General features: G+C 39.7%; 2 protein-coding genes across 6 annotated transcripts in view; both read left to right on the plus strand.

Moving 5' to 3' along the window:
- The window catches only part of SHLD2 (shieldin complex subunit 2), a 45,060-nt gene extending 42,416 nt beyond the window's left edge, over window positions 1-2,644 (plus strand). For 2 of the 3 annotated variants that reach the window (XM_032191073.1, XM_032191074.1), the window contains exon 11: window positions 202-2,644. In XM_032191073.1, coding sequence (XP_032046964.1) covers window positions 202-374 — 173 coding nt within the window. In that variant the 3' untranslated portion in view covers window positions 375-2,644. The remainder of the gene's footprint in view (window positions 1-201) is intronic. The other variant, XM_032191075.1, reaches the window with a different exon arrangement.
- On the plus strand, window positions 2,383-27,966 carry GPRIN2 (G protein regulated inducer of neurite outgrowth 2). 3 transcript variants are annotated; one of them, XM_032191076.1, is made up of 2 exons: window positions 2,383-2,434; window positions 26,115-27,966. In XM_032191076.1, the coding sequence occupies exon 2, from the start codon at window positions 26,131-26,133 to the stop codon at window positions 27,952-27,954; it is 1,824 nt and encodes a 607-aa protein (XP_032046967.1). In that variant the 5' UTR covers window positions 2,383-2,434; window positions 26,115-26,130; the 3' UTR covers window positions 27,955-27,966. The 3 variants fall into 3 exon arrangements, with proteins under 3 accessions (XP_032046967.1, XP_032046969.1, XP_032046968.1); XM_032191078.1 differs by lacking the exon at window positions 2,383-2,434 and adding an exon at window positions 9,656-9,761; XM_032191077.1 differs by lacking the exon at window positions 2,383-2,434 and adding an exon at window positions 11,447-11,723.
- The last annotated feature ends 22 nt before the right edge of the window (window positions 27,967-27,988 follow it).

The raw sequence follows: 27,988 nt of genomic DNA on the forward strand, positions 1-27,988 counted from the left end.
GTGGTGTATATGATTCACAAGCATAGTTTAATGAGAAGCACTCTGCATATTGCTGTCTTAAAGTGATGAAAACTGAAATCTAATATCCTATTTGGATGTTAGATTACATTTCCAGTAATTCAGTGTAGCTTTCATGGATGTAGAACTTAAATGTTAGATGCTATTATGAGAGTATGAAGTAAATTGTTCTGTCTTTTGCAGTTCCTTCCTCAGATATAACGTACAGCACAATAGTAGCAGATCTGTGTCATTCACTGCTAGCAGATACAGAAGCATTGTACTTCTTGGAAATTAAGAGCCATTTTGTGCTAGACGAAAACAGCTATCCTTTGCAAAAGGATTTCCATCTGCTAAATTTTCACCCTGATCTTTGAAGCATTGACCTCTGCCACAACTGAATAACACTGTAAAAACAAGATTGCAAGCAGAAGAAAGGTTAATTAGCTCAAGGAAGCAAATATTTTTTAAACTACAAGAAGGATTTTTGCATTTAACTTATTTCCCCTCAAAAAAAAAAAAAGGACTGGTATGGAATATCTGCTAATTATGTATACTAGTGCTGTAAAACTGATGAATTGTCATAAAATGTATTTATATATATATATTTTTATTTTAATAAACTCCTGGTGGTATCTGTTTTCTACTCTCCAGAAAAGTTTTCTAGTATTAAGAGACTGAATTTTTCAGATATGGCATATTGGAGGAAGATGGTCACAATTTAGTAGCATCATTGTAGTTAAAAAGACTTTCATCCTGTCTGTTACATCTTTGCGCTTTACTATTCTATTGTGATTGCTTTCTGTCTTTTAACAGAAAGATTTCTGCTGCTCTGCGCCAGGATTATTGCTGTTTGTTTTCTCTTAAAATAGCTCTCTGAGAATCTAATCTTGCGTAGCTAGAAGTTATTGCATCAGTTTGAGTGGTCTTAAACAGTTTCAAATGTATAAATTTTATTTGCCAATGTTGTTTTGACATTCGTAGTGGGCTTCTCACCTTTTTGGTGAGGCTACTCTGCATGGTGATGCAATGCACTGTAGTCAGGCCTGATAACATCATTGTCAATTCTTAGGTCGTTTTGGGTTACATCCAAATAATGGGTTATCATTTGTGTGCAGAATTCAAAACCAAGAATTGAAATTTACTAGTCAAAATAACTAATCCTGGTGATCATATTTGTCTTCCTGTTTGTTCTGCTGAATGTTAACTAAATTGGAAAAAACATTTTTAAGAGGGGGCAAATGGAGTTTCAGCCCACCAGAGACAAGGTCTTCTGTTTGTGTTTGGGGAAGGAAAAAATACAGTTTCTTTTTTCTACCCTTGTCTCCTTTGTGTTAAATGATCAAAGGTTTTCTGCCCTTTTGGGCACAAAAATAGCCTTTTCCATAATGTCCATACACTAATGAAAGATTTTCATGAGGTTATGAAGGGCAGTGGAAGCTTCTCTATTTTAAAGGTGGTTTTTTTTTGTCTGTTTAAAAAGCCCATTTCTAAGTTCAAATATAAGACCAAGCTGATTTGCCTGTGTTCACATTCTGTAACTTTTATTATTGTATCAGTGAGAATTCTGGAAGTGTCCTAAGAGACTTCCTGCCCAAGTTGTGGCACTTTAACTCTGTCCATTTCAAATGTATAGTGTCACTTTAACAAATACACATTCTGCACATTCCAGCCTTGACCAGGATCAATTTGTTTTCTCTGCTTCTCAGCTGATGCTGTGATTATTCATGCTTCTCAACTGCTTCATATGAAAAAATAGTTTTGATTTCTAAGAGAAAGTTTATCTCTAGAACAGCTTAGATCAAGCTGAGAGTGTAATGTTTTGTGGAGCTACATGTTGTACTATAGTCTAACTTTCTGGTTCATTTTCTATAATGTAACATGTATCTTGTGGTGTGCATGTCTAGGTCTTGTTTCTTACCTTGGCCTTTAGAAGTGAAATTTTTACATAGTCTTTTATCTATGAAGTTGTATTTACTATACTTCAGGGTTATCACCAAGATGTCTTAGTTTAGAATAGAGGATAAAGGTATTCATTTTCCCATCTTTATGATCCATCTTTATGATTTTTGTAGTATTAGCAACAAAAGCAAGGAGTCAGGCCTCCAACTAGGAATATATATTTCTTAAATATTTGTCTTTTTTTTTTTGTTGTTGAACTTTGACATGTCTGCCTCCTGGTTTTGGAAATGTACATAGCTCATTATCTGGGAAGAAACCAAATACTGTGATTCTTGCTGCATTTGATGGGCCTTTACATATGGGTGATTTCCTTACTTCGGTGGTGGTTGTTTAGCCTTCTTGTTTTGTACACCAGAATGATAATACTGTGTTTTTTTTTGTGGCTGCTTGGGTGGAGGCTTTCTTCTAGCTTCAGTGAAGTTGAAACTGACGTGGAAAAGGCAGGCATAAGCACTGGAAGAGATATGTAGAAAAGGTAAGCATGATCAGCTGCTGTAATGTTGCCCTTAAGCCTTCTGAAAAATAGGAAGAAAAGTCATAAATCAATTCAGATTGTTTTTAAATGTCAGAACACTCAGTCTAAACAATATTCTCTCACAAAACAATTTTCTAAAATGTATTGATTTAAAAATATGTTCACTGTGCTTCTGAGACACCAAATTAAATGTTTGCATCTTTTACCTTATGATGGATTTTATTTCTTAAACTGGATATCTTCGTGAAATATTTGCTCAATGTATTTCACACCATTGTGTTTACAGTGAGGTTGACTGCATGTAATTACTAAATGCTGTTTGCAGGAACACCACGTGGCAGAGGATAGAGAAGTACTTAAAGACAATAGAGTGGTAGAATCAGAACATCCTTCTAACAATAAGTAGTTTCAGCTTAGTTCAGTTGGCAGTTTCCCTCTGAAGTCTAATCCCTACTGGAATTAATACTTTTGAAGTTACAACAGATTGCTTTCAGTGAAAGGATTTTTTAATTTAATGTTAAATTATTTAAATTTTAATTCCATTTGGCAGCTCTAGGCGTTTTATGTGAAATATATTGGAGTTCTACTGCCTTTTCCACCACTTCCTTTTATTTGTGAATTTTAACTTTCACAGTGGTGGTACCCTTCAGCTAGAATGGCTTCTATAAGGAAGGATATCTTTTTTTTCCCAATTACAATGTGACTAACTTTGAGGCTAGTGTATCAGTCAGGGACACAATAGACATGGAGCTGTAGGGAGCACTGATGGGCACCCTAACTACAACAAACGGTTTACATGTACATCAAGAAGCATAATTGTGAAAGGCAGAAATAATAAGAATACTTAGAATTTCCATAGGGCCTTTAGTTCCCAGGCTCTTGAATTGTGCACCAGCTTTAATTACTGGTAGTTAACCATCATGAAAGCTTTTTGAGGTAATAGTTAATGTTATCCTTATTTTATAGGTTGCTTAATATTTGGAATTCCTCCAGATTCACACTTAATGAGATAATAATTTCTTCCCACAACCTACTATTGGCTTTGAACTGGTATTTAGTTCTTAGCTTTAGCTTGCTATGGAGATGTGACTGTTTCATAAAAGAAAATGTACTCTGTCATGAAGTATCCTGTGGTTGATTTATTCTGGGAGCTATTTGTCAGTTTCCTTTCAAAAGAAAAGTTGGGAATGGAAGAGTAAGGGCATCCAGAAGGGAATGGGTCTCCAAGAAATGTTTTGTCGTGGTTTTCCTGATGACTGTTGTTGAATGCTTTATGCACTCTGAGTGGCCAAGGTCACAATCCAGAACTGGTCAGCCAGTAATACTACAGGTATAAAACAGTCGGGGTTAGAGACAGGGCCAAAACAGAGAAGAGGAAAAAAAAAAATCTTTGAAAGCTGCTACATTTGGTGCCTTTAGGACCTAGGGAGAAAGGCAGCTGAAAAAATAAATAAAAGATAGCTGTAACCTAATTAAGGAACCCTAGTTTGTGGTTCCTACTTAGTCCAGGAAAACCCCTGACACTGTAGCTAACCTTGATATTCTTCATAGAGAGTCAAGCCAAATGCTATGTGCCTGTTCAAAGCTAAGCTTCCAACTAAGTTTATCTGTTCCACCAGTCTCTTTCTAAAGCAGTGGAGCCTGTGAGCTTATGAAGTACTGCTACAGCTTGTGCAGAACATGCTGTGCAAGATAGACTTTTACATACTTTGCTCTTTTGCTGGGTATTTAACTCCTTGACAGACAGGGACACAATGCATTTGCTTCCTCTTCAGGGTCTTCTTACAGGTCTTCTCTCAGCAGTGTTATAGTATGCCTACTGATATGACAGTGCACATAGGTCTGCGTATCACCAATTCTGCAGAACTGTTTCTTTTTCTACCTTACATTTTTAGTTTTGCTCACAGTATGCTGTAACCATTGGTTTTCCCTAATCATAATATTTATGCAGGCTGTAGCGCCACGTGCTGTCCAATGTTGGGCTTTGGTGTGCATTGATAGAGTGACACAAAGTTCTCTTAAAGGTGACTTTTTTTGGTATGGAACTGAATGCAGAAGATGTCCTATGGCTTTTAGATGACCTTTCCTGTTTCACAATAAGAATTTCAGAGATACTAAGTCTGCTTTTACTGTAACATGTTTGCATAGCTTATTTTTGCTAATGTAAATTGCATTGAAAAAGTTAACAGTTACTGCTGTTCTAAGGAAAAAAAAAAACACAGTACAAATGTTCCTTTAGCTAGACTTCTGTTAGTAAGGACCAAATTCACAGATGTGTGCAAGGCCTACAGAGACTTTTTTTTTTTGCAGAGATGACTTGTGAAGCTCTGGGTCACACGGGTTTAGAGCTTTCTGGGGTTAATGTCTGGCTTGTAGTTTTGTATACCACCTACCCTTGGTAGTAATAATCTAGACTCTGTAGCTTTGACAAGGCCTTGTGAGATTACTTGTGTACACATGCAAAGTGAACTGTTCACACAGCTGTAGCGATGAAGAACAAATGTTGCTCAAAGGCAAAACTAGTTTTTATTAATTTTTAATAGGTGTTTTTTCCTAACTTTCAGTCCCTCTGGAATAGAGAACAGATTTAGACCAAGCATAATGTAAACCAAGTATAAGAAGTATAAAGCAAACAGGGAGGGATTGCTAACCATAGATCTCTGTAGGCAGAAATGTATCACGAAATTTGGATGAAGTGTAGAAAAGCCCAAAATCATATATAAAATAATATAAAATATAAATATATTAAATAAAATATAAAAATCACAATTATATAATATATGTATAGGATTATGTGATTTTCTGCATAATGGCATAGGTATATATAATGGCATAGGAATTATGTCATATTTAACATAAATCTAATTGATACAGCCTTATGGGATTATAAATTTATGTCAAAATTGGATCTTTGGTTGGGGAGTAAATAAAATCTGTTTATTTTAACTTGTGATTGTTTCTGCAGGTACATAGATCTAAAACTTTTGTGTATAGTAATGACAGATTTACAGATGCCATCCCACGCAATTTATGTTTAAAACAAGCAACAACCAACAACAAAGTAATTAAGCAATGGTGCCTAAAAATCTGAGTCTATTAGTGAGACTAATGAGATTGAGGATCAGGGATGTCCCAAGAATATCCTGACGGTAGGTGAAAAAGAATAAACTTTTCAGCTAATTAAGTCCTTATTTTATCCGTGTAAGTGATCCCCTTTTTGTACAGCCTCTGGGGGCTGCAGGCAGCTCGCAGTTCTTTGGCTCCCTCTGGTGGATTGCAATGTGCAACCACTGCACAAGTCAGAGCTAAGTGACTGACCCAACTTCTGTCAGACTGAATGAATCAATATGATCACAGAATCCACTGGGAAGCCATCATAATGCATAAGGGGACTTTGTATAAAAAGGCACCGTGCCTATTCTTGCACTGCTTTTGCAGCAAACAGTGATATTTTTGCAAATTGTCCTGCAAATAAATCAGTGTCTTGTGTGCATCAAAAATAAATTATGATATGTCCTCAATACACATAATACAATCGGGTTTGGCCCTAAATGCACCTAATTCCAAATGATATCAATGGACTTTGGCCTATCCATAAATCCTCAATGCTAAGGATTATTTCGTTGGAAAATAAATCAGGAACAGTGTTGGTATCAAGAAGAAAAAAGTGCCACATGGGCAGTATCGTAGCAGCTATGTGAACTATTCAATTGACAGATATATATATATTTTAATATTTTTAATTCAAATACTAAAAAAAAAAAACCAACACCCTAGGTTAGTGCTTAGCCAGACGAACAAGCCAACAGAGGTAAGTGCTCACAGGAAGGGCTGAAATAAGCAGATGTGGGCAGGCTCGCAATTACTGGAACTGTCTGCTGCGGCCAGAGTGCTGCACACTGTCTGTTCCTGTTGCTTACTTAAGGTATATATTCTAAAAAAAAATTCAAGAAATACAGGAAGGGTACAAGTCGGTCTTACAAGCTAGCAAGAATCAGTGTCATTCCCACAGGCACTGTTTCTTCACTTTACTGAGAAGGGTGGTGTCTGAATGGTTGAAAGCAATTTCTTTTCCCTTTTTTCCCCGCCAGAAGCCAAGTAAACCATTTCTATTCCTGTCCTAGCCCGAGGTTCAAGTTGTACATTGTGCATTGGAAATGCTAACCTGAAGCATTCCTGCCTACTGTTATCCAATTTACTATGTACTTTTGGTTGTATATAAGTTGCTTTTTAGGACTTGAGTTGATACCTTTTTTGCCATACCAACCTAACTTTTCCTCAGAGAATGAATGAGATCTCTGACAACCTGCTTGTGTACTTGGCAACCAGGGGCTAAAGGATGTGAGAGAGTTAAACATTTTCTTAGGATTTCTGAGGCCTATGAGTCAGTATGTCCATGAGCAAAGGTTACATAAACTAATAGATTAGAACAAGATTTAGTTGCATAAACACTGTTACTGCATTTCAATCTGTCACAGAGTCAACCCTGCACATTATTGCAGGCAGAGCTAGCCTTGGGTTTACAGTCCATCCTGCTGGACTCCCTCTGGCACTGGTCACATGTGAAATAGCATTACTCCCTTCCTGTGGGGCTGTTCTGAAATCTGTGTACTTCACAGGTCTTACCTGTGCATGCCATATCTAATACACAGTACTGTTGCTCCCTGTGTCTAATTTGGAACATCACAGTGTATTGCTCGCGTAACAATTTCCTCTTTCATTTAACCAAGGACCATGCCTCTTGTGAAGGTAGACCAATAAAGGCAGCCGGAGACTGTCTAAAGCCCCTTCAAATTCCCCCAACTTCCCTGAAGTATGTCCTCTGTCTCTCTTCCTTCTGTCATACTCTCCCCCAGCATATCCTGAATACAAGAGGCATCAGGAAGACCAGTATAGGAAGGCATGGGGCGGAGATGGGGGTGGGTAAACTGGCCAAGCATGTTACCAAGGAAAGGGAGGCTAGATCAGCAGTGTTGAATGGGCTGGAATCAGTCCATAGGCCATCTGACAACTGCGTTATGATGACCGTAGGCTAAATCAGTTGGGAATATTCCAGGTCATGAGAAAACAAAGCCTTTCTTGGAGCCGCAGAGCTGTTTCTTCAACGTGGGTCAGAGTCAGAAATTATTTTCCCAAGCTGCTTTCTTCTTGTACAGTGTTTTCCTTGGTGCTTTCCCCAGTTTCTTGATACTATTTCCTCATTTTACATCTGGTTACTGAGGCATCCAAGTTCAAATCCTTATTTAGATGTTTAACTTGGTCTAAGACGGTTAGTAGAGCTAACTGTCTATACAGCAGGCTTTGTTCATAGCACTCAGCTCTGGGTACAAGCTAAAACTCAGAAGGCTGCAATACCTTTGTTTGTTGTACAAAGACCAAATAATTCTTTGAATTATATTTGTGAAAGAAAACTAAGGAGGATCACTATATGAATGAACGTGCTTTTGAAAAGACTTCAGATCCAAGTTTGCAAGGCATAAAACCGAATGATTGGGCTGCTCAAAGTGTAATGTTTTGTCCTGTGGTGTGTTCTTTTTTTTTTTTTTTTGTGGGAGCCTGAGAGCAACAAACAGGTGGAAGACAAGCAGCAGATAGAGAGTGAAGCTAAAAGTGATTAAAACTCTCAAAAAGAACGAAGCCCTTATTCTGTGAAAGGCAGCTTAAAGCTACCCTGAAACTGGCTTGAAGGGGTTTTGCTTTTTTTTTTTTTTTTTTTTTTTTTTTCTTGCGTGTATACAATTATTTACTGCTTGTTCCTCCTGGATATTGAGCGATTGCAGAGAACAGGGGAGATGTTCTGGTGGTTGTGCATTGGGGCAAATGAGGTCTGGGCAAAGGATAAGTGAGAGCAGAGTGCCCATGTGACTGTCCCTTGTTTTTAGATGAGATTTTAGGTTTCACATCATGAAATAATTTGTTTACAGCAAAACTTGTTTTAAGGAGGGATCAGCATTCTTTGTAATCAGCTGTTGTTCTATTCATTGGATAAAACAAACAAAAAAGCAGTGCTGGGTAGAGATTTGCAAAGTCTTTGAAATATGAGATTGCTTATATCAGCAGGGTGCCTTGCAAACTGCCAAGGTAAAAGAACTTGGCTGCTTTGTTGAGAAACCTGCTCTCAAATCCAACATGAAAGAGAAAGGAGATGACATGGCTCAAAAACACCAATTTTCACAGCACTAAAAAGCCTGACAGCTTTCAAAAAGATTAATCCCCCAAAGAAGAGTACCACATCTATGCTGCTCCTTGAACAAAGTCACGTCAGGAGCATTAGGGCATTATTACCAAGAAAGATGAATGTAGATGACCTGCCAGATTTCATAATGACTTTATGAAACCAACAGATGAGATAAACCCACAAAAATCATCTTCCTTTTTACAGAAAAATAAAGTTAGAGAATATAGGCTTATTCAGGGGCCATGCTGGCTACGGCTGGGCTGTCTTTGCAAAGAGCTCAGCTTCTTAGAGAAACCCTGCACATGAAAAGAATGCCTGTAGTTTCAGGTGTTTCTAATAAGGGAAGCATTTCTATATAAAAGGCATTGCTTTCTTGTGTTCAGATGGTTTAATTTGGTAAATTATCATTGAATTACAGCTGTTGGAGGTGTGTAATTTTACTTTAATTTGAAGTTTTTGTGATATTGTTCGTCTGACAGTTGCTTTCTCTAAAATTCTATTTTTAAAAAATTGTGCTGCCTATGTCAAATAGTAGGTGATGGTCAGTTCCATGCTTTCAAACAGTCCCACTTACATTTTATTTGCCTACAGTGCATGTGAAAACAGACACTCTTCTAGCTCTGGTACTGGACTGGCTGGTACTCATTCGGGTTGGCATGAGCACTCTCCTGGATAAACACTGGCAAAAACTAAAAATCTGGCACTGCATACGGGATGCCAAGTTCAGTAAGAGGTTAGCAGTATCTAGAGTGGAGAGCTGCCAGCAGGTTTTGTGCATAGTGGAAGTTAATTTTGGCTATGATTTTGAAGGCTCACTCAGACTGTACTGAAGCGCTGTTACTCTTCAGAAACCCTCAATATTTTACAATGGCAATGTCTGAGACCTGATCCAAATTGGCTGTGGCAGATGACATTCAGGCAATTGAGCAGTGTTGCCCACAAGACAGCATACTGTTCCCGGAGGGCTACATTATTGTCATAAGCTAGTACATATACCAGAAATGCATTAAGCTAAAATTGGCCTGGTTACAGGTGCAGCTTCACTGGCTTAAGTGGCTTTGAATCATCAGACAGCAAATATCAGCCTTCCAGGGGTTGCGTACAGAGTCTGCAGACAGAGAGAGAGGAACAAACTGCAAGCAGCATTTTGTGAGTCAGCTCAGAAGGGCACTTCTGAGTGGGTTCAGGAGGGGGTTCTTCACAGAGAGGGTGGTTGCACACTGGAACAGGCTCCCCAGGGAAGTGGTCACTGCACCGAGCCTGTCTGAATTTAAGAAGAGATTGGACTGTGCGCTTAGTCACATGGTCTGAACTTTTGGGTAGACCTGTGCGGTGTCAAGAGTTGGACTTGATGATCCTTAAGGGTCCCTTCCAACTCAGGATATTCTATGATTCTATGATTCTTCCTTTCTTCCCAGGAGAAATCCACAAACATTGTCTGGATTTATTCTAATGTATCTAAAGATACAGTAGGCTATTGACTTCTCAATTTCCTTTAACTGTGAGCTTGGTTAAAGAAAGAATAAATTGTGCAAACGTGGGTTTGAGACATCTTTGTGCCTTTTCTTATTAAATGGAAAGTTAAAGCTATATACCCCTCACAATGTTATGGGTGTTATATGTAACCCCTTAAGGTACAAGTTCATCACCACTATCTTTCAGTAAGCATGTTTTATGCTTTCAATAAAAATAGTCAGCCTTGCTGGACATACCAATTCCAGGATGAGTAAGTTATGATACTTCATCCTGTGGAGGGTTTAAAGAAAATGTGATGGCATCAGCACATTTTATTGTGTATGTTCTTGGAATATTGGACAATTTGCAACAAACTTTGAAAATGCATTTGACTGGAAGGGTTGTGTGCTGAATCACTTCACAGCTGGCATCTATGGAACAGTGCTGGAATATCTGCAAGTGCCAGAGTGTTTCTCATCACTGGCTTTCTGTTGGAATAGAAAGGAAGTAAAATGCTGTGAAGTTGTACTCTCCCCATAGCACTCACAAAGTCCTATACCACTGTGGGGAGATCTGCTTGGACGTGATCCCGGGCTACCAGGAACACCAGTAAGAGTGCTCAGGAACAGAAGGGTTCAAGGAACTTCTGTTTTTCCAGCCTTGTCAGATGCATAAGGTCAGCACAAGCTGCTGACTTGAACTGCCTACTCTGCTTCATTATTGTAATAAACATGGCAAGTAAAATGAAGTGGCCGGAAAGCTGCTGCTGACCTAGGCATAGCTGTTAACTCCTGAAATGCTTTCTGACCTGCAGCCTAAAGGAGTAATTGCACATTGTGTGTGTGGAGAGGTCTTTTAGGTGCAAAGCCTGGCTTCACATGGACATTGACTTTGTTTTTGTAGCCTGTTTTGAAGACTCGAGAAGCACTCTTGTGTTCACAAAAGCATTAGGTGGGGGGTCTTGGTCCCCCTTTCCCAGCTGAGTGAGGTGTGATGGGAGGGTACTAGGTGAAGACCCAGGAACAGACTGAGAATGTGCTGTGTGTGCGTGGCTTTGGTTGACTTACTTTTTTAATGTTCTGGATTACTTGAAGCAGCGAGTGTATCCTACTGGTATTTTTACATTTCCGTGAGGGTTGAAATTGAACACATGCAGGATAGCTTGGTCCAGGTGCTGGCTTCTTCGTATAGCTTTTATCATTTTTTCTCCCTATCATTTATATTCCTTTCCCTCTGCTCCTCCTCTTCCTGCCTCTTTGCCTCCCCTCCCTGTGCTTCCCTGGCGGCATTGCCGGCTCTGCACAGGCCCAGTTTCTCTAATCAGATGAAGCTGCAGGATTATCTCTCTCCCTCCCTCCTAGGCTCCATTTTATTTCCTTTCCAGCCAAGGGGGGAGGCAGGAAGGGGCGTCACCTCTAGGCGTAGGAAATCCCATCTCCCAGTCTCCTGCCTTTGATGCTCTCTAACAATCCCCCCTCCTTCTTAAATGCTTACCTTAGTGTCAACAGCATCAGGCAGATCAAGGAGCCCAGTTTCTAAAGGAAATCTGAACTCTTTTGGCTTTCATTCTCCTTACATTTCTGAGCATCAATTTCAAATCCCCTCCAAGTAACTTGGGCAGGGAAGCTGGATGCGCAGTCTCTGAGTAGCAGGAAGGTAAGGACTACAGGAGTCAGGCACTGCCCGGTCTCTCGCCTCCTGTAAGGACACCGAATCCTCTCCGTTTTGCCAGCAGGTCTTTGAGAGTAACAAAGCAGATGAGGGGAAGGGAGAGGAGCTGCAGAGAGACAGACCCAGGCTTCTGTAAGTGCTGTGTTGGCAGTAGGGGACTGAAATAGCTGGACTTGAAAAGCATAGGAAATTGTAGTTTTTAGTTCTACTAAAAAAAGGGACCTAGGCTCTGAGCTTTGATCAAATTTAATGTCGTTGTGTAGAAGGTGTTTTTCTGTGCTCGTGTCTTTAACTTAGGTGTGTATGTGTATGCCTTTTAGCATGTGTTTGTAGAATATACTTGTTACTATATTTCTAGATTTTGTATAGCTTTAAATTGTTACTGTTTGTACTAATCTGGTTTCTTTTTATTTTCCATAAAGTATAATACGTCTTTTTTTAAAAATTCCTAAGATGTTAATATCTGATACCGAAAGAAAAACTGAGAAATATTTCAGTGTCTTCTGAATATCAGCTCTGTTTTTATGCTTTACTAAATAGATGATCAATCACTATTTAGGATGACCAATAAAATTTCTCTCAAGTTTTCATTTTTTTTTTTTTAAGTTGAAGGTTTGATTTGGTTTGGCTTTTAGGTTGTCGTTACAGTCAACATTTTAAATCAGAAAACCGTAGCAGAAGACTGTTTTCTTCTGTATGTTGTGGATTACAACCTGTGATTAAATGTAAGAGTTTGTGCTGGTGCTCTTCTGGATTTTGGGGGAAGAGGTTTAAAAAGGAGAGGGAAAACGAAGCAGTTACTTCTGCTTAGAGAACTCTAAGCATGACAGGTGACGGAAGGTGCCAACTGGATAAATATGTAGTATGTTGAACTTGTGCCTAAATAAGATGGACCATATAAAGATCAAAATCTATCTCTTTTCTAGTGACTCTTATTTCAAAGTAATCAGCCAATACAAAAATATCAGTGATTTCCTCACCAAGATGTTGATTAAAGCCTGCCCATAGTTTTTTGCGTGTTTAAGGTTAAGCATGTGTCTGAATGGTTGCAGGACCAACATTGCAGTAAGGTCCGAGCTCAAAGACCTCTGCATGGGGTCTATGTGTAAAAAATTAGGTCTGGGGAAGGTTTCCTTTATGATGGTGGCTTTGTTGAGGGCTTCATGTTTTCTATGTCATGGCTCAGTCACTCCATAAATACAGTTCTCTGGTTCTGTTGATTTTTGTCACCCATGTGTTTTATCTTAGCTGTACTCGTACTCTATCTAGAAAGTTGTCGTTGGAGTCTAGATGTTGGCACTTAACTAGGATTGCATAAACAACAAAAGCAGTAAATTCTGTACAGCATAGTGGTACTTGGGCTGGTTTACATTACCAAATCTCATAATTCCCCTTTAGTTAACCACTCCAAATCTGCATTTTTCCTTCCATGATAAACTACATGTTCTCAAAATCAACTTTGGAAAAAAGAATGTATGAGGGAGAGTGCAACAGACATAAATTGTTCCTTATGATCACTATAGTTCTAAAGTTTAGTATTCTTTCTGTTTAGAGCAATGGCAAAATTACGTAAATCAGAGGTAGCTTTAAAACACTCCAGGTGAGCAGAAGTATTTGCTGCATCAGTGAGATAATGCTATACCTGTCGGCAGGCTAGTTAGTTCTGTGCAGAACAGCAGCAGAATCCTCTTCCCTCTTCAGCAACTCTTCTGGAGATTACAGGCTGAATTTTACATTCCTTTCCCCTATATTTAATGTTTTTAAAATGAAAACGGAGTGTGTTTGATGGATCCCTTGCATTTGTGTTTGCAAGCAGTTTTACACCTTGTAGGAGAATGCAGTCCAGGAAAGAAGCTTTCAATGGGTTTTATGAGCACTAGCCTTTTGGTGAATCCTTGCAGTTTCCTTGTACAGGAATAAGAAAAATACAGAGGAAGAGAACGGGAATAAAAAATTAGCCTTTGCAAAAGAGGATTTATATTCTAAGTTACTCTGCACATGGGTATATAGAAAGTAGTGTTTATGATAACACCTGACGCTGCTTGTATTTCCCTAGTAGGAGTTCATGTTGATGTCCTTTCCTAAGATAACATCACTGATGCTTACTTGAACGTACATGAAGAGTAGTCAGGTACATTTCCCAGGGAATGCTGATGTTTTTTTTTCTGTAAAAGCAAAAAGAGCAGGGGGAATGAAAAAAGGAGTACAGAGGTTAGGAGTATCTGCAGGAGGCATACAATGAGAACACAATGAGGGATACTGAGAGATTTTCGATGAGGCATTCTTTGGTTAAGATCTTCGCAAGATTTCTTATGGATGCATTAAAACTATTGAATTAATCTGAAGCTACACAGCTGATAGTTCATATATGTGTTAAGGATCTTCCTGCAGCAATACCCTTCATTTCTTTAGTAGGTTGTTGGAAAGGTGGTCTTTCCTTTACTAAAGCTGTTAAAGATCTTCAGAATGAAGTCCCACTTAGGGCAATTACATTCAGCAACAGGAACCTCCAATAAAAACACTTGGGGACTGCTCAGGAATATATATTTGTTTAGAACATGGGAATAGGTACAGGCTTGCTAAATGAAATCCCCATCAGCCAGGTCTTTGCCAGCATGGTGTTCAGTGTGAGCATGAGCATGTGAGTTATTTCCAAGTGTCATTCTGCACCTACAAAGCATCGTAAGAAAGATCGCCTTTGAAATTGTCTGTCCCTCTTTGTGCATCTTTAAGCTGTGTGTCTTCACAAGTTATCACTTAACTCTTATGCACCATGGATTTGATATGAAACAGAGAAAGGAGTGGGAGTCTTTCTCTATCTGCAGAATATTTGCTAATTAAGCTTCAGCAAGGGCATACCTCAGTGTGCAAATGAAGGTTAATGGGATTGAGCAGATGTTAGACCTACATTTGGCTTGCAGAAGCTTTACTCCAGTCAACAGTGCATAAGACTGATGGAACTCAGTTCATCTAAGCTGAATTGGACAGCTCAGCTTCCTTTTTGACTCAAACTATGCGAACCTGAAGTAGAAATTGGAGAGACAATGGCCAAAACCATCCTAACTCTTCTGAACTGGATTGTTTCTAGGCTTTTAAAAATATTTTATTGCTTCTTGCCAAGGATCTGCTAGGATGTTCAGAGTTTGTGACTGAGTGAATGTACAGGGTGGCTAAGTGTCTTAACATATTGTTAAGGGAAAAGATGTATTACATTCCAGCAGCTTTATTTGGTTCTGAATGGTCTCTAAACTGTGGAAAGAGTTAAGTGCTTTTGTTGATTTTGTAAGAAAAAAGGTGTTAACACACTGGAAAAAAAAATGTTTGGAATTCATTGCCTCTTTCATATGTATCACCTTGGCCATATAATACAGGGATCCCTTTTGCGGTTCCCTTCAAAACTCATTTTTGTTTTACCTTGTTTCAGTAAAAGCTGCAGATTCCACCCAACTGTTAAACAAATGGTTTAATATTGCAGAATGGTCACACATTTCAGCTTGAGACACAAGATGAGAAGCTTCGCATTGGCAATGACAGATGGAAACACAAAAGAATGGAAACAAAAATAATTGAATCATTCAGTTTTGAGGAGTCCTTGGGACCTCATCTACTTCAACTCCTGCTCAAAGCAGAGATGGCTGTGAGGCTAGATCAGCTTTTTAGGCTTTTGTTTACTGGGGTCTTGAATATGTTCAAACAAATGTTTGAAAAGCAAGTAATTTCTTTAACAGATGTCACAGTTCTTCATAATTGGTATCTTGTTGCTAGCAGATAACAGGAGATGCTTAACTGTCTAGGTGGTACAGGTGGGATCTTCCTCTACCCTGGTAATCACCAGAGCCTGCATTGTCTTGCAGTTCCTGGGTCACTCTCTTTATACCTCAATGTTTTGTGTTCCTGACATTGCTAAATGTTAATAAGTGGAGACTTCCACAACTCATTTTGTGGTTGAGATTAGGGAAGAGGAGGGGACACTTGCTTTTTTTACACAGAAGGGTGTAAGTATACGTTCTTGAGGAAGTTCTTCATATGCTTGGATTTAGAAAATATTTGCAAGCTTTAGTCTGCTACTTTTCTGTGTCTTTTTTTTTTCCCTGTAGTGTTTGGTGTCAAACAAGCTTTGGATAGCATTTTGTGAGCACAAACCCCTCCTCTACCCAAGCTCCAATGCTTTTTTTTTTTTTTTTTTTTCCCTCTCAGTCCTGAGAGAGTAGAGAGATGTTCCCTGTTTAGACGTTTGTCTGCTTAAGTCTGATTAGACCACAGAGGAACTGGAACAGTTACTTTTTTTTTTGAGACATCACAGAATGGCATAATAACTACTATTTGTGATGAAATAACAATTTTGAAAAGGAAACTTATTCTTCAGTTCCTGCTCTACTCTTTGCTTGTATGGTTTCAAAGCTAGCATATGCTAGCTTATGCTACAGTAGGAAAAAAGGAACTTTTAGCAGTGTTAAAAGTATAAATGAATAGACTTCTTTTTAGTCCTTTTCCTTTGTGAACATGTGTATTACCACTTATCTGTCTGGAAAGAGATTGTCAAGTCTTGTCCAGCTTAAGTATATGGAAAAGACAACTTGCAGTGTGAATCAAAGCCTTAAATTTGTCACAGAATCTTCTGTAGCTCCTGCTGGAGATTTTCATGAGAATAATCATCACAGTAAATGAAAGCATGCAAGTGAATGAAGCTCTGCAGGACAACATGATCTCCAGTTGTCAGCTTTGCTTATAAAGGTATAATGAATCTACTTAAAGTAAATCATTGCTGCATGATGTAGCTGGTACTAGCATGCATATCATATATCTTATATGATATATAACATATACATGATCCTATTTGAGAAATTACATAGGTTTTAGTGACATAAAACTGCTGTTAATAGTGGTTTTATATATTTGGAATCCTTAAGATTATTTGTCCTGGCCTGATGCTGGGAAGAGGAGGTGCTTTAAGCAGATGCTTCACAGACACACATAGTAGCTGAACTGGACCAGTTAGATGAGTTTTCTGCAAGTGCAATAAGAATTTCATGTAAAGAGATGCTCTGTTTATTTGTTTCAAACCAAATATTCTGAAAGAACCCACAGAATATCTTCTCAATGTCTTATATTTAGTGCCTTTCATCCTGGGATTTCAGAGTGCTCTGCAATCATGAATTAAGCCTTAAATTCTTACATCAGGGGCTTCTGTATCTAATCCCTGAGTCACGGATGAATAAACTGAGTCACAAAGTGAGTGACTTGCTCAAGGTCATACAATTATGTCAGTAGACAGAAGCAGAAGGCAATTGTTTCCTCTTTCTAATCATATCAATTCTTATTTTTATTATATAGAAGTCAGTTGTCTTGCTCTTTTAGGAGGCTGGGCATATCAGATAAAGGGTCAGCTGTGTGCTTGGGCCACCACCTTCCAGGCAGCACAGAGCACACATGTAACTGTCCATCAACTCACGCAGGTTGTGACAGAGCTTTAGGTGTCAAATGCATGTTAATTTGTCAGGGTGGAGTGTCTTAGTATCTTCATGCTCTTCTTAATCAGAAGTAACTAACCACAGTGCTGAATCCTGAAGTTAAAGCTAGGATATCCATATGGCAGGGAGGCTAAGCCAAGCTGAGTTCATCTCTTTCCTCTATCTGTTCCCATTAGGCTTTCAAGCAAACAGCGGAAATGATTTGAGTATTTTCTAGTGCGACACATGAATTTACAAGGAGATAGTTTAATCACTTAGCCAGTTTGGGTGATTTTTTTCACTGATGTGTGAACTGCTGGCCTCCTAAGCAGGTTGCATTAATATGCAGCTGTACTCCCTTGCTGTGAGACTGGAAGTAGGCTGTAGCTGGACTTCTGATTTTCTGTATGATTATGATGTGATGCTTCACAAGCAACCGTGATCCATGCAGTTTGCAGGGTTGGGCCTCTGGTGGGTAGAAGCTTGCTGAACAAGCCATAGCCATGTGTTTTTACACAGTTGCAGATCAGTGGGTTTGCTCTGGAGGCATGCTGTTTGCAGCTGAAGAGTGGACCCAAAAAGGGAGCTCTGAGGAGGACGAGTCATTTGATAGCAGACTGACCCTGACACCTCCGAATTCATACATGTGATGAAATAGGTTTTGATCCTCTGCAATGAAGAAGAAAAAGTTCGCTCACATCTGTCTCTTTGAAATAAAACCAAATGTAGATAGGTCATTGCAAAATCTGTTCATTAAAGATTAATTCCTAAAGAAATTATGAAATATTTTTCTCATATGACTTCTGCAATAGCAGCGGATATCAGTAGCTAGCAATTCTTACTAGCATAGGTTTGGCACTTGAATTAACAGTTTCATTTTGCATAATTCTGTTCTGCTTCAACCAACAAGGCAATTTTATTAATGTGCCACTTCTGTAGGCACAGTGTTCACTGTAAGTATGATTCTATGTCACTGTTGCCTGATCTCATCATACTTGATGTTTTTTTTAAAGCCCCAGCTGCTGAAACCATCTGATTCCATGAGCATATCAGCATATTCCATTCGTAATTTAACAAGTTCTAACTCTTTTGACTGAAAAGGTGAGCCTTGAAAAATTGAACTGGCACTATATTAACAGTAAGCATCAAGCACAACTGTACAGTATCTCATGGTGTTTTAGCTCTGTCAGGTTGTACAGTGGAATAGGTCTGTGTGTACAAGGAGATACAGTGGCAGTAATGTTTGCATGTAAGTTTATTCTAAAAAGTACCAAAATCCTAAGCAGATCTTTAACATTGTTTCTGGGACAGATGATGAAACAAAGAAAGGTGGTGAAGAGGACGCAGGCTTGCGCAATGCATTGTGTGGTGGTGGTGGCGGGGCTGCATCCCAACATGTGCCTCCCTTGTGATACCCCTTTCTGGTTTCCCAATAAGTTGTTTATAGCCCAGTGTGAATTCTCCTTGGGAATTCCACTGAAATTATCATAAAAATAGCCTCCTTTTGGTTCATACTTCTCAGCCTTATCTCCCATGGCAATCTCGTTTTAGAATTTAGACTTCCCAGCTCTTCTTTCCTGGCTCAGACTTTGCCAAGGCCATTTCAGCCTTTTATTTTTCTTGGGCTTGGTTCTGAATGTTGATTTACTGCCTCTAAGTGCTTAAATTCTTTCAAGTGTGCAGTGATGTAAACAACTTTGTAGCCTGCTGGTATCTAGGGTTCAGCCTCGGGCTACTGAATTTCTCTTTCCTGATCCCATCTAACAGCTGAGTTTTACCCACTTCAGAGGATAAGTACATTAATAAGAACTAAGACTGATTCCCAAAATAACATGCAGCTCGCTTTTACAACTGTTTGTGGCGGAACTCCCCAGAAGGGCTACGGGCTGTGCCTGATGTTTTTAAAAGGGAATGCTCATCCTCTTATGTGACATTTTTGTAGGTAATTGTGGACACACTGGTCTTGTTATGTTGCCTGGAGGCGTACGTATGAACAAATGTTTGAACCTGCTTATTTCTGACATGGTAATTATTTAATTTATCTGCTGGTGAGGTCACTGGTGACAAGGTTACCCGTGGTAACTTTAGTGTTTGGGAGAAGAGGTCTCTGCTTGGATCCTACATAAGGAAATAGCTACGGTTCAGCAATTCCAGTAAAAGGGTACTCCTTCTTGTTGCCACACACAGAGGTGTCTGTCCAGACTGCTTAGCTTCAGCTGGTAGAAAGACAAAGTCAGGGCTGAGAATTTTAAGCTGAGTCTGACAAGCAAAATGATAATTAACAGCAATGAAAGAGAAGCTGTGAATAGTCAGTTTATATGAATATAAAATATATGTGATTTATGCTTTAGATGTGATGAGTACTGAGTGTCATAACTCTTCTGCTCTTGTGTTTTCTAGCCTGTCAAATGTACTCTGCCTCCTACAAGGGAGCTCTGGTGATCATCACTGTCACCAGTGCTCCTTGTGGTGCAGGGGAAGCAGCAATGTACTGTCAGAACTGAAAAATAATCCCATTCACATACGCAGTATGTACTTGTCTGTTGTGTGCATATGATGGTATTTGTAGATACCCAGATCAGTCTGTTTTCTAGAACTGACTAATACTTGGAAGAATTACAAGACGACACAAATTACTAAGAAGAAGGTATTAGCAGATTTAACTGAGCAAGACATAGTCAACATACAATGCCATTCCAAAATGGAAAGCCTAAGGGAAGATGATGGATTACAGGTTAAGTAATTGGGGTCTCAACCTGATTCTGTATTAATCTAGGTGCATTGATTTAGTTGTATTTACAGATTTTAGATAAAATCCTCAAAGTTCCTTGATGAGGAAGATCTTTTCCCCTTTTCCAACTCCTCTGTTTCTTCCTTTCCCTTATAGCTTACCAAAATAAAATAACAATTAAAAGGACAAAAACTAATCCCAGACACTTGAATCTTTAAGCTTTTTAACATGGCTAATCCTGTTTTGCCAAATGCCTTTTGAGTGGTTTGACTCTCCCCCACCCAACAAGTGATGCTAATGATTGTTAATGGACTATTTCTTCAAGGGGGGTAAAGGAAGGAAGACTCACAGGTTTTATAAAGTATTATCAAATAGCATGTCAATCTTCATGTAAATGCAGAACAGGTAGATCTTTCTTACCTTGTTCAAGTTATCACTAATTTGCAGTGTGGGCAGGCAGGACCAAATTTTTAGATACAACCATACTAAAACTTATAATTTTGTTGGTATGAGTCTCTTTAAAATTATTATAGCTCTACAGGAAATTAATGTTTTATTAGAAAACATTTCTTTTTACATAATTTGCCTATGGTAAACTCTATCTCAGAAGTTCAGTTGTAGACACTAACAATGAGGATGCATTGCTTAAAATTCCAGGCCTGAAGAGAACACAGTGTGAACATGCTGCATTGCTTCTGATGCACAAGGTAACTTGACTATTTAAGCAGAAGTTGAGTTTTCTGTGTGTGCTGCATTGTGTCTCAGGCAATGTTTATGGCTAACTGACAGCTGTCACTTAGGTTGGAATGAAAGTCGCCTTATTTTAAAGGCTAGTCTTGCCTTTTCAAATTTATAACCATGGTGTCTGTAATAAGATTAAACAGAGTTAAGAACCTAGATACAGCAGCCTTCTATTCGAGTAAATCTTGTAAGTTAATTAAAATCACACTATTCCTCTGGTATAAAACATGCATGTGTTTGTCTTGTAGAATGGTGCTATTGCAGAAATTCTGTGTTTCTCTTATGCAGCGGATTATTATACAGGTTAGCAAGTGCCAGTGCATAGTGGGGCCCTGGAATGATACAAAGGAAGTAGTGAATTTCTTGCAAAGACCTAGCAACCTCTTAATGTTTTGTGTTTTCTTAGAAAGTGCTGCTGCTTACCATGGAAGGGTCTTGTCTAGTACCTGCAATTAACAATTGTCATCCTAAACTTTTGGTATGGATCAAATCACCCAGCTCTTCCAAATTCCACATGTACTTATTAATGCTCTCAGCTCTGTAGCAGACCCTGTTTTTGTCACTTATTTTGTAGTTAGATGCTAGTTTTAAAAACAGAACATTAGATGACAAAAGAATTTTCTTCTGATGCTTCTAAAAAATAGCTTTTTTTTCCTGATTGTAGGACCAGAAAGGCCAATGCAGGGAAGAAAGCAATCACTAGCACATAAATGATGCAGGAGCTAAATATGATCATACTGAAATATCGTGTGATATTACATATTACATAAAAGCTTGGTCTGTATATTGACATGATCATAAAGAACTACTCTTCTTTTTATATCCAATTGTTTGTTGTCAAAATTGTACTTAAAAGTATGTGCATGCAATATAAAAATGCTGAAGAATTTGAAAATGATATTTAACCTATCATGGAATATTTCAATTGGTGACATACATGGTATTTAATACTCTGAGACTGAATTTCCTAGTGCAGTAAATAGGTCGCAACTTTAATCATAAGTCATAGCAAAATACACATTTGTTGCTTTAAAGTAGTTCAGTGGAATTAGTGAAAGCAGACTAGATCCCCTCATAAGCTATCTGAAGCTAAGCCAAAAATAGTGGATGTTAATTCCATTTCTATCCTAATCCTTTCTCTGCTTGTCTAACAATTTTCTATATATTCATAGCAGGGTGTTTGTCTCAAAGTTCATGCTTTCTTGTTTGCATATTCAGGTGCAGATTTCCTTTGAATTTTCAAATGAAAATCTCAGCTCATTTCAGAATATACTATAGGTATTTTTGAATATGATTACTGTCCTAGAAATGAAGAATTTCCTTAAAACAAACAAAAAAACCAACAAAGTTAAGCAAAGCAGTCTTCACCCAATGTGTGTGAAGTTCCAGGTCTGTAAGTACCCAAATCAGCTGTGTTTGTGTTCATGTTTCACACGGGTAATCCATTTCCTGGTTAGCTGGAAATACACAAAAGACACAAAATGCAGTGGCACTGCATGACTATAAAATTGTAGCAGAGAGGTTCCTCATTTTGATTTTTATTTTGCTTGCTTTTTAAACAAGCATTGCACCATTCTCAGCACCTGTCTCCAGCTCCTCCCTGGTAAGCAATAAGTGTTGGTGTACACACCTAGACACATCTGCTCCTTCCACTTCTCAGAAGCCATCAGCTGGATGCTGTCTGCCTGTACTCATGTAGGAAGGATGGTATCTCCAGTGTGTGTGCATGCGTTGTTGTGCCACCTCTTCTAGGGAGGCTTATGTACATGTGAGTTTTTGCATGCTCTGGGGAATCAGCTCCAGCATTGTGCATGTGAAATGAAGATGTTTGGGAAGGCAGGTACGGAATTGTATGTAATTTCCAAAGTCTTAGGAAGAAAGGCACCACTTGTGTGGGTTTGCTCTGGTTGCAGTGGTAAGTGTTTCTTCAGAGGGGATGGTCTTTGTTTCCTTCCTCTGCTGCCATTAGTGATCAGTGCAGCTGGATGTTCAGCTGGATTGATGATCTGATGTAGTGAGTGCTGAGCCAGTTTAAAAAAAAAAAAAATCTGGGTCAAGAAGCAGATGGAGTTTGTGACACAGTTGTGTGCACACTCACGCTAATATGAAATGTAGTGGGAACACTTGGCTGCAGCGGAGGTGAGCAAAGGCCAGGTCTACCAGACGTTTGTTCTGTATTGCCTTTTCCAGAGCTCCATGTGGGCGCGTCTATCTCACAGCCCTGCCTGTGTCAGGTGGGCAAAATGTACTGGTTGTGTAAGGGCTTGTAGGTCTCTCAAGAGTAGGAAGGGAACAGGCAGTAGAGGGGGGAAAGCAATAGGTGGCCTATAAATGGGGAAATGTTCAGGCTGTGTGTGAAAATGTGAGTTTGGATTTCAACATGACAGAGAAGTGCATTATTGTGAAGGAAGCTGATTCATCTTGTTTCAATGGGGCTTTGTTTTTTTTTTTTTCACTTTTTTTTTTCCCCATCCTTAGCTATGTCCTAAAGTACCTGGTGAGGTGCTGTTTTGCTGAACTAGTGTGTGCTCATTGGTTTTTAAGGTCCAAAAGTCATAGGGTAATAGTTACATTTGTGCTAGCATGGAGGAATGTTTGTGTATCTGAGCAAAGATAACATTCAAATGGCGTTGATACCTCTTGATTATGCTGTTATATATGTATTGGTACATGTGTAAGATATGTAGCATTGGCCCATGTTTAGTTATAATTTCAGCTGCAGTAGGAGTCTATATGGGTGCGACAAAAAATACGACTCTCGGGTGTTCTCTGAAGGTTTCATTGCAAACATCACACAAGATGTTTTCAGTGATGTATACTTGGACTGTTTCATTCAGGAGAATGTTTCTGCTTCTCATTCAGATGATGAATCAAACTGAAATTTGCATCAGCTCGTTACACAGGTGTCTGCAGAAATGCTATGTAAAGCACAGATCTTGTTACCTGCGTATGCATACACATTTAAATCTTGTCAACTTTCTGAGAGAGCTCTTTAAAGCTTCCATAGCCTTATAGCATTTACAGCAGGTTATGTTTGAAGTTTTCTTTTGCTTGAGACTCAATATTTGTTACAGGATATTCTTTAGTAAATGTCATTTCATCCAAGTGTGTGAGAGCCTTTGCAGGTGTTATCTTGTAAAGAGATTAAATATAAGGTCTTCACCTTGCAGACAGCTATGCTCTGGTGTTTAATCCTATTGACTCCTTTGAACTCTATGTGGCAGACTATACCCATAGGTGTAAGCGGCTGCAGGATAGATAACATTCTGGAGGAGGGGATGAGGGAAGTATTTTAAAACTGTCCCTTTCCCAGCTCATGCTTCTCTTCTAAGTGTAGGGGGAAATTTTGTGGAGGCTTCTGAAAAACTCATAGAAATATAGCAATAGCCAGCCTGGCAAGAAGTGATTGCTCTTGACTGCAGCTGCACTCAGCAGCACCTCTAACCCAGGAATCTGACATTTCATACCTAGAAGAAAATATGCTTTTGTTGCTGGCGTTTGTGGGGGTGTTTGTTTTTAATGTTGGCATCTTTGGATGCCACCAGTTGGTGGAGTCCCACAGGCCAGAGAGGCTACGTGACAAATAGAGCAGGCTTGCTGTGGTTGCAGTCCATAACGAGTTTAACTTCTAACTGAACAAATATGAATGAAGGAGGGGAAATTGCCTTTTTTGGCATACAGTTTTGTCCAAATTTGAGCAAAGCCTAATGCTAAAGGATATTGCTGCCAATCGCAAGTCCATGCTACAAAGTGCATGTCAAGACTCTTCTCAGAGAAGTGATTCTACCCACTGTTACTTGAAATGTTGTCTTGCTCACAGTAATTTCATTATGAAAAATAGCCAGCCCAGGTGGATCTCAAGTGATGGGAAATTTGCAAGATGAACTGCTAGCTTGCTAAAGTTAGCAATGAAAACACAATCACAAGTGTAAGCGCTGATGGCTGTTTGGATCAGCAGAAGAGCACTTGGTTTGTAGATGGAGCAAAAGGTGTGCTCTTTATCAGTTACGTTGGCAGTTGACTCTCTGATCCTGTAAATATCATATTAAAAGAATCATGTTAAAAGCTCCTCACTGAGAGGTTTGAATGTGCTCCCTTGCTGGTCTCTTGGTGTTATGAGTGAACTTGCATGTTATGTTTACAGAGTGCTTTTGTCCTCCATGTGTACATAGCTGTCTTGTTCCATACACTTGTTTCCTCAGTGAATATGGTTCACAAGAAATTGTGAGCTTTTTCTGTAGGAGTTCTGCTAGGGATGCAGAATGTATAGAGCAGCTCATCTGGTGGAAAGCTTCTGAAAATGGTAACTTGTGGCTCCCACCATACTTTGACACAGCAAATTACCTAGCTGTACTTGACCTGGAAGCTTTATCTGAAGCAAAGAATTAATGCTCAAGATTTTTCTGCTCAACGGAATGAGCTTGATATGTATGTGTCTGTGATACAGGTATACTTCCAGTATTTGTATAGCAAGTTATTTTAATATGCAAGACATCTGATGCTGAAGGAATGTGAGTTGACTACTCACAGTGGAAAACCTGATTCAACTGGAGAAAAAAAAAAAAAAAGGGGACTACTAAATCTGGGTAGATTCAGAAACTGACAACTTCTCCTAAATGTGGGTGTGTTAACACACACTAACAGTTTGGAAGGGTAACAAAAGGATAGTATGCTAATCAGTTGACGCAAGTGTTTTCCAACACCGGCAGTGGCTGCATGCGCTACAAATAGGACAGAACTGATTTTCCATCCAGCTCAGTGGGTCTTGGGGGAGTATCACCTCTGGCCTTTCACTGGATGATCCCTCTTTGCTGCCACCTCCTATCATGTCAGTGGTAAGCTAGAAGGCATGAGAACCATGCTGTGGGCCAGGTGGGTATCTTCGACCTATGCTCCCCAGCTTACCGGTTCTGGGAACACTGGCACTGACTCTACACCAACTTGGCAGGACTCATCTCCTTTTGGTGGTCAAAATGGTTTTGCCCACGTCTTCTGTATGGGAACTACTTGATAAAACAGTTGACTAATGTAGTGGTGGTCTTGTGAAATGGAGTTGAAAGAAGCTTGCTAGGAAGGGTAAGGAAAAAGGGAGAACTTGTTCATTTGTTTAGATTCTCAATATCCTTTTTGTTTGAAAACTCCAGTGGTGATTGAATAATTTTTGAAATGATAACATCAAGAGACTAAAAACAGTATTTTGCTTCGTTTTGACAGTACACTTAGCATTGCTGGCTGATGACCATCATGGCAAAAGCTGTCTTTTTTAAAAACATACCTGCCTTTGCTTAACTTGCACGATATCTCTGTATGTCCCCAAAAATGGCTCCAGTAAATTCAAAGGACATGGTACTTGGCACAGTTTGGATGACTATTTTTAGAAGGTAGAAACCAAGGAGAACTTTTTTGTATTGCCTTCTTAAACTGCTTCTTTTTCTCCTCCACTATTTCTTGCAGATTCTTCTTTTTTGCCATGTCAGCTGACAGCCACCAGCTCCACACTCATTCCCACAGGGACACACTGAGTCCTACTTGTCATGGTCTCTTGAATGTCAACAGTCACCCCCTGTCAAAGAGCTCTTCGAGTCTGATCTGTTCTGGGCAGTCAAGCTTAGAGGAAACGCAAAGCAACAAACAGGAGCTTAGGAAAAGCCATAGTAGCACTGTCTGCCAAACTCTGGGAAATGAGAGTGATGCCAGGAGTGTGCCAAGTCCAAGATGGTCCTTCTCACAGTCTGGGTTGATGGTACCAGATGGATCAGTAGTCCAAACCATGAGCAATCTGTCACCTGATAACAATTCACAGAGCAGAACTAAGCCTGCAAACCATTTCCTTATCGTTGAACGGTCCCCAGCATCCTGGGAAGTGGGTGACACTAAGATGTGTGTGAAGAGCAGCACTGTTGAGAATATTTCTTCAGCCTGCACTGTACACCAGCATAGCACACGCCAAATTGAAGAACCAGGAATTGCTCTTCAGAGAAGCCACTCAGACTTAACTTGCAGTTGCAAACAGCAGAATTACATTGCTCATGTAGAAACCAGCGCTACTCACTCCAGCCTAAGTTCTTCCAGCAGCAAGCATGGTCCATCAGTGGCGAGGATGTCTTTCCAGTCAGAGAGAGATGCATCAGAAACAAATGAAAACACATCTCACTTTCAAAACCTTGGGACTCACCTTTCAGCAATACCTACAGACCAAAAAGTACCCACAAATAGCTTTGACAGTGGTGGTATTCCACGTAACACTACCATTTACACAGATCCTGGAACATTTCACAGTGCTGTTCTTGGACCCCACATGCCTGGCAATGGTTTCCCCAACAGAACAATGTTCAGTCAAGCCACTGGGATTATTCACGGTGGTCTGATTTATGGTAATGTTCCAAACTCTGCATACTCACCGATGGTGGTGCCAGTTCATAACTCTGCAGCACCCTGTAATATAAGGCAGGACTCCTGTCTGAAATTAGATGCTACTGTCCCTGCCTATTGCCATTCTTTGCCCATACCATCTATACAACTTGTTCCACGGTTGGTGTGCTCGGTTAGCGAGTCAGGAAAAGAGCAGGCAGCCCCTGGCTATTTTCATTCCTTTTCTACTTCAGACATTCTGACATACCCTAAGCTTGTGTCTTCAGTAAGTGAATCAGGCCTGGATGCCAAGAGAGTCCTGAAGTGCTGTAGCATTCCTGGAGAACAACTGCAGCATGCTCCGCACTGCACTCAGCAGGAAAGATCTCCTCCAGAAGCACAGGCTGCCTGTGCTGCCTTTAGCAACCATCAAGGCACAGATGTGGTCATGAAAACCAAGGATATGTGGACTATGACCTCTGTGAATGATCTAACCAAAGGACTAAAAGCAGCTCTTGAGCATAGAGATGCCGAGGTACAAACTCTTCCCACCATGGAATGCAAATCTGTGGCAACAAGCCCAGCAGCTGCAGCAGAAGGTCACTCACACGTGTTCCCAGAGGTGAACCTGGAGCAGCAAGACCTGGAGGCCCCCAAATCTCCTGTACGTGAAGTGAGATGGGATGATGAAGGAATGACGTGGGAAGTGTATGGGGCATCTGTGGATCCAGAGGTCCTTGGCCTAGCCATTCAGAAACATCTTGAGATTCAAATAGAACAATTCCAGACAGAGCCCCTTCAGCTGGCTGGGAAAAGAAAGGAGGATTCTTTCAATAAGGAGACGACATCTGATAAAACAGGGAAGAAAAGACCCTTCAGAACAATGATGCATTCCCTGAGATACCCCAGCTGTTGCACTCGTTCCAGTACTGCAGTGGAGTGAGCATAGCTGTAGGACAGCCATGCTTTTTTTTTTT

The sequence above is a fragment of the Aythya fuligula genome, chromosome 7, assembly GCF_009819795.1.
Source record: "Aythya fuligula isolate bAytFul2 chromosome 7, bAytFul2.pri, whole genome shotgun sequence".
Taxonomy (NCBI): Eukaryota; Metazoa; Chordata; class Aves; order Anseriformes; family Anatidae; genus Aythya; species Aythya fuligula.